Raw genomic sequence first — 6,710 nt, forward strand, 5'->3', positions numbered from 1 at the left:
AATGGAAGAAGCACTAGAATTATATGATTATATTGCCAATGAAATATAAATTTATATTGTTGCCACTGTTTCTGTTGTACAAATGTATGGCATATTTTAGAATTCAGTCACCTTCAATGATGTGCATGTGAAATTCAGCCAAGAAGAGTGGGCTTTTCTGGAACCTTCCCAGAAGCAACTCTACAAGATGTGATGCTAGAGACCTGTAAAAACCTCACTGCTATATGTAAGACTGCAAGTTTTCTTTCACTTTTAAAATAAGGAGACAACTTTTACTTTGTTATTGATCCTCTTCTGTAATTCCAATTGAGACTGAGGAGGAATGAAGTGAATAAATAAGGCATGGTTCTAAGCGTCACAGAAGATAGTGATTTAAGTTTTGCCTTAATAATAATATATTCCCAATAATATATATTTTCTGGTACTATATTTTAGGCTACAATTGGGAAGACCATAATATTGAAGAACATTTTCAAAGTTCTACAAGTAATAAAAGGTAACTTTATCTGCACGCTGATACAGATATGAATCTTAAGAAATTTTAATGTGTTCTGGAAGTTTGTCTGTTTGTTTGTTGGCTGCTTTTTATTTTCAGTTTTTGAAATAGTTTTTTTTTTCTGTGTAGCTGTGGCTTGACTTACACTTGCTTGTTAGGCCAGCCTGACCTCAACATCACACAGATCTGCCTGGTTCTGCCTCTACAAGTGCTGGGATTAAAGACATGTACCAGCACACCTAGCTGTGTCCTGAAAGTTTTAAAGAAAAGCAACAGCATAAAAACAGCACTGCTTTAAGTGTACTGATGATCATTAAAATCTCACAATTCCATGTACTTCAATGTCATATATCTGATTTGTGTTTATAAGGCACTCCCCTAAGATAGAAGAAAATAAAATAATGTAACAGAAAATACCATTTGAATCATATGGACATTACAGCTACTGACTTGAACTGCCAATCTGTTTAGTATTATTCTATCTGATCAGATATTGTACGAGGTATACACATTGAATTGGTGATCAGTATGTGTCCAAAACCTTCTAATAAGCAAAAATTTCATAGTATAACCAGTGTAACTCATTTTCATGCAGTAACATTGTAAAGTTTAGTGAAAGAAGCAGCTTATGAGCATCAAGAATATTGTTGTGGAGAAACCTTAATCCCTTTATGACATGCCTATGATGAACAAAAAACAAACTGTGTTAATTCAATGTGAGAATCTTTTATTATTCTTGTAAATTAAACTGGTATATCATATGTCAAAAAGTTCCTAAGACACATGAGCATAGGGATATTGAAAGAAACAGTGTTCCTGTCTTTCTCCAAGAACAATTGATTTTGTAGTACACCCACTTTGAGTAAATTTTCCGAATGTGATAAACGGTTACTGTTAATTAGTTTTTCATCTTCACTGAAATTCATCAGCAAACTCATACTGCTGAAAATACCTATGAATACTATGAATTTGGAACTTATTCTGCTGGTCTTGGTCCTTTGTAAATGAAGTATCATTCATAGAGTACAAAAATTTGAAAATGGGATTGCTGAGGTAAAACTCTGAATTCTTAAATACTCTTCATATACAGGAGAAAACCTCTTATAGAAAAATGGTGCTCTAAAAGTGAACCACATAACAAATGCTCTTACCATCACAGGGATCTTCAAAAATACCCATAATGAAGGGGAATATCATGAATATAAATAAAGTGATAAAAGTTAAAAATTTGATTCTTTTTTACCATTAGGCCAAATTATAAAATTAATTCATATAGATAAACATATTTGTTACTGTAATGAAATGAGTGTGGTAAATCTTTCACATGTGCCAATTTTCTTTGCAGGCATGAAAGCAGTCATACTGGAGAGAAACCCTTTAAATGCACTCTATGTGGTAAAGCCTTCCCCTATATCACTGTTCTCATATGGCATAAAAGAACACACACAGGAGAGAAGTCTTACAAATGTAATCAATGTGGTAAAGCCTTTGCAAAAAGCAGTCATCTCATGAGGCATAAAAGAACACATACTGGAGAGAAAATTTATGAATGTAACCAGTGTGGTAAAGCCTTAGCAGAAAACAGTACTCTCTTAAGCCATAAAAGAACATGCTATGCCTTAAAGATGGAGCTGGTTTCTGCCTTCCACCTTCCCGATGGTGAGTGCTCTCTGTCACGAACAATTCCACATTTGGCTAAGGCTGAGAATCTGGCTTGCTTCCATGTATGTGGACCTATCTGCATTGCACACGTGGCACGCCTGGGTTGGCTACCCAGAGGCTATTTAAGCTGTGGGCTGGCTCTCCCCAGGGTCCAAGGATTGTTCAAGGTTCCTGAATAAACTGCATTGAAAAAAAAAAAGAACACACACTGGAGAGAAACTTTATGAATGTAACCAGTGTGGCAAAGCCTTTGCAGAGAAGAATAATCTCATAAGGCATAAAAGAACACACACTGGAGAGAAAATTTATGAATGTAACCAGTGTGGTAAAGCCTTTGGAAAAAACAGTACTCTCATATGGCATAAAAGAACACACACTGGAGAGAAACCTTATGAATGTAACGAGTGTGGTAAAGCCTTTGCACAAAACAGTACTCTCATAAGCCATAAAAGAACACACACTGGAGAGAAACCTTATGAATGTAGTGAGTGTGGTAAAGCCTTTGCACAAAACAGTAATCTCATATGGCATAAAAGAACACATACTGGAAAGAAACCTTATAAATATACTCAACATGATAAAGCCTTTGCACAGCAGAGTAGTATCCAAAAACAAGAAAAAACACACAGTGGAGAGAAGCCTGGTGAGGGTAATTAGTGTGCTAAAGCCTTTGCATGTAATAGTCATCTCCTAAGACAACAACACATTCTGGAGGGAAACCATATGAATACAACTCTGTGGCAAAGCCTTCACACATAACATCTCCTAATACATCAAAGAACACATACTGGAAAGAAGCTGTCTGACTGTAACCAATGTGAAAAAAAAAACTTTTGCACTTCAGATTCATCTTCACACTCATAAAAGAAGTCCTAATGAATAGAAAGCCTGTGAGTACTTTTAACATGGTGAAACCATTCCACATTTGTGTAATCTTCATCATCATGAAAGGATTCATACTGGAGAGAAAACTTATGAATGTGTTAAAATGGTGAGGCCTTGCACAAATTTAGAGTCATCATCATCATAAAAGTATCCTTACTGGAGAGGAATTCTGTGAGTACAAGCAATGTGGAAAGGCCTTTGTGTTCTTTGGTCCACTGAGATCCAACAGAACTGAAAAACTAGCTCAATGAAAATGACGTCCCTTTTCTGAAGGGGAAGGGGAAAGGGAATAGGGGCAATAGGAATTGAGAGTAGTACTGGGGGAGAGAAAGGAAGGAGACTACGATTGGAATGTGAAGTAAATAAACTTATTTTTAAAAAGAATACAATGAATGGTAAATATCAATTACATGCAAACGTATTATATTATAAGGTGTTTAGGGAAGACTTATTGATAATCCTAATTCCTCAACATTTACTATTTTCAGTTGTCTCACTTTACACAAGAAACTTTTAGTCCAGTGGATGAATATGCAGGGAATGGTGAACTAACACCAGCCAGGAAGGTCTCTGAGAGTAACACAACAGTGGTAGCCTGTAGAAGTTTCTTTATGCACATATACCTATTGTTCCAGGGGTACTATTGAAAAACATTACAGTCCAGACTGAATTTTGAGATATGAGTGAGGAGGCTTTCTCTTCCATGTGAGACCCTGCTGTTGTGTAACCATGGCAAAAGTGAGTTTTCTCTGCCTGACTTCCTCTGGAGAGTGTCTTTAGACATAGATGCCACCAACCAAAATTGATAGATGGCTTTTGACACTGATCCCTGCTAACCCTCTCCTCCCTTTAAATATAGGATGATTAGGATCTGTTCTCTTGTTCATACAATAGGAATATGCTATTTAATGCAAATCAAGCATTCTTGAAGTACCTAGTTTTAAATGATTATATACACCTATCCATGAAGCATTCCAGTCATTTCCTAAGGGCCATATAGAATCCGTTTTCTGGAATTAAATTTGAACTTATTTTCTGAGGTGGTTCCCAGACTGTCTGATCATTGTTATGCTTGTGGGTCTTGCAAACTATACACCTCATCTTCTGCCCCATTGCCTTCCTGGGCTGGTGGGAAACAGCTCTCCAGGCAGGAAGAGAACCAAGTTCTTTGAAATGTTTGTGATCAAATGTTTCAGACTTCATAGCATTTCATATTTCACATGTTTCTGGGTGTGAGATGGTCAATCAAACATTGTCTTGTGAGTGGGACTCTGTAAAGTTAGTTATACTTAGTCCTTATTTCACAGTAAGGTTGCAGGCAACCTTCAGGATATGGAATCTTCTGAGGTGAGCAAGTGACCTATGGAGAAGAAATAAGAGCAGAAATATTATTTCCTTGTTTTAATAGCTGAGTAGTATTGTGATAAGACATGCGTGGATGATAGAGGCAGAGAACTCCTCTTTTGAGTGGAATAGGGGAAGGGCATGAGGGAAGATGGAGGGAGAATGAGACCAGTAGGAGTTGAGGGAGTGGCCTCCAGCCAGGATATATATTGAATAAATTGTGAAAAAATACAAATAATTAATAAAAAAAAAAGAATTAGAAAAAAAAATCAGAGAGCAAAAATTTGAGTCCAGTCTGGGTAACCATCTTCTCACAAAAAAAAAAAAAAAAGATATAAAGAAAGAAAAGATTAAGCATCTTACCACGGTCCTCCTTCTTGATTGGCTTCCTTAGGTCTACAGATTTTAGTATGATCATCCTATATTATATGTCTAATATCCATGTATATGTGAGTATGTACCATGGTTGTCTTTCTGCTTCTGAGATACCTTACTCAGTATGATCATTTCTAGATCCCACCATTTGCCAGAAAATTTTATGATTTCTTTGATTTAATTGCTGAGTAGTATTCCATTGTGTAAATATACCACAATTTCTGTATCCATTCCTCAACTGAGGGACATCTGGGTTGTTTCTAGCTTCTGGCTCTTACAAGTAAAGCTGCTATGAACATGGTTGAGCAAATATCCTTGTTGTATACTTGAGCATTTTTTTGATATATGCCTAGGAGTGATATAGCGGGATCTTGAGGTAGCAGTATTCCTAATTGTCTGAGAAAGTAACAGGAGCCTATCACAGAGATCCTCTGAAAGACTCTACCCAGCATGGTATCAAAACATATGCTGAGATTCATAGCCAAACATTTTGCAGAATGCAGGGAATGTTATGAAAGAAGGGGGAGATAAAAATATCTGGAGGAAACAGGAGCTCCACAAGGATAATAACAGAACCAAAAGATCTGGGCACAGGGGTCTTTTCTGAGACTGATACTTCAAACAAGGACCATTCATGGAGATAAATTAGAACCCTTGAATAGAAATAGTCCAAGGCAGCTCAGTATCCAAGAGGGTTCCCCAATAATAGGACCAGGGACCATCTCTGACATGAACTCATAGGCTAGTTTTTGGATCAGCTCCACCTACCAGGGAGCAATCCTGCCAGTTCACAGAGGAAGACAAAGATGCCAATCCTGATGAGACCTGATTGACTATGATCAGATGGAAGGGGATGAAGTCCTCCCCTATCATTGGACTGGGGGAGGGACATAGGAGAAGAAGAGGGAGGGAAAGTGAGATTGGAAGGGGATGGTGGAGGGGGCTACAGCTGGGATACAAAGTGAACAAACTGCAATTAATAAAATAAAATAAAAAAGAAAAGAAAAATAAAAAAATGTTTAATAAAAGAAAGGAGAATCAAAGATGGTGGTACCAAGAGGACAGTATCCGCAGAGCAGTACAGCAGTGACTACACAGCACGCAACAGACCAAACTCTGGGCCCTAAAACAACAGCAATTGTGTTTCCAAGTTAAGAACAAAACCCACAGAGTGGGAAGTAATTGGGTCTATTCTCAGGTCACCCAGCTAAACCATGGAAGAGTTCCTGGGTCCCTGAAGGCAATAGGTCACCAGCCCAGAGCCACATGACTGTGTGCTCTGGTCACCATCCTAGACTGTACTGTGGGCCTCACAACACCAGAGATTGGGATTTCCAGTCTAGATAAAACATCATGGAGTAGGAAGCAATCAGGACTGACCTCAGGTCACCCAGAAAATTCCTGAAAAAGGTCTGGGCTCTAGAAGCTGCTCAGCCCAGACAGCTCCTTCTACACCCAAATCACTGTCCCACACAGAACTGTGGGCACCAAAGCACCAAGGAAACTAGGTTTCTCTGTTGGGAGGAAACCCCATGGTGAAGGAAACATCATGTCCAACCTCAGGGCATCCAGTGGAATTCCTCCACACTTCTCCAAAATGTTCTCAGGAAAAGTTTTTGGGTTCCTTCAAATGCCCTGTCACCACCATAGAGCCACTTACCTGCTCCTGTGTGCTCTACTTAACATCCTAGACTGAACTGTGGACCCCAAAACAGGACAGACTGGGTCACCCTGTCAGGAGGAAACAATACAGTAGGGGAAACATCAGTTCCAAACTCAGGACACCCAGTTCAGGAAAAGTTTCTGGGTTCCCACAGGCTCCAGGCTCTAGCCTCCTGCTGCCTGCATGACTGCTGCACTCACCTGCTACTGATTACCGCTTGGGTACTGGGCACAGAGCTCCAACCTCAGATCTGTTGAAGCCTGGGATCCACGGGATCAGCCTTAG

The 6,710-nt window shown here is 38.8% G+C and overlaps 1 protein-coding gene across 1 annotated transcript in view; it reads left to right on the forward strand.

Annotated features, from left to right (window-relative positions):
* Positions 1-2,707, forward strand: part of LOC132651109 (zinc finger protein 883-like) — a gene marked incomplete at its 3' end in the record, with an annotated part of 226,482 nt that extends 223,775 nt beyond the window's left edge. Inside the window, exons 3-4 of the mRNA XM_060376402.1 lie at positions 1,940-2,059; positions 2,373-2,707. Coding sequence (XP_060232385.1) covers positions 1,940-2,059; positions 2,373-2,707 — 455 coding nt within the window. The remainder of the gene's footprint in view (positions 1-1,939; positions 2,060-2,372) is intronic.
* Between the last annotated feature and the right edge of the window lie 4,003 nt (positions 2,708-6,710).

The sequence above is a fragment of the Meriones unguiculatus genome (genome assembly GCF_030254825.1).
Source record: "Meriones unguiculatus strain TT.TT164.6M chromosome 13 unlocalized genomic scaffold, Bangor_MerUng_6.1 Chr13_unordered_Scaffold_40, whole genome shotgun sequence".
Taxonomy (NCBI): domain Eukaryota; kingdom Metazoa; phylum Chordata; class Mammalia; order Rodentia; family Muridae; genus Meriones; species Meriones unguiculatus.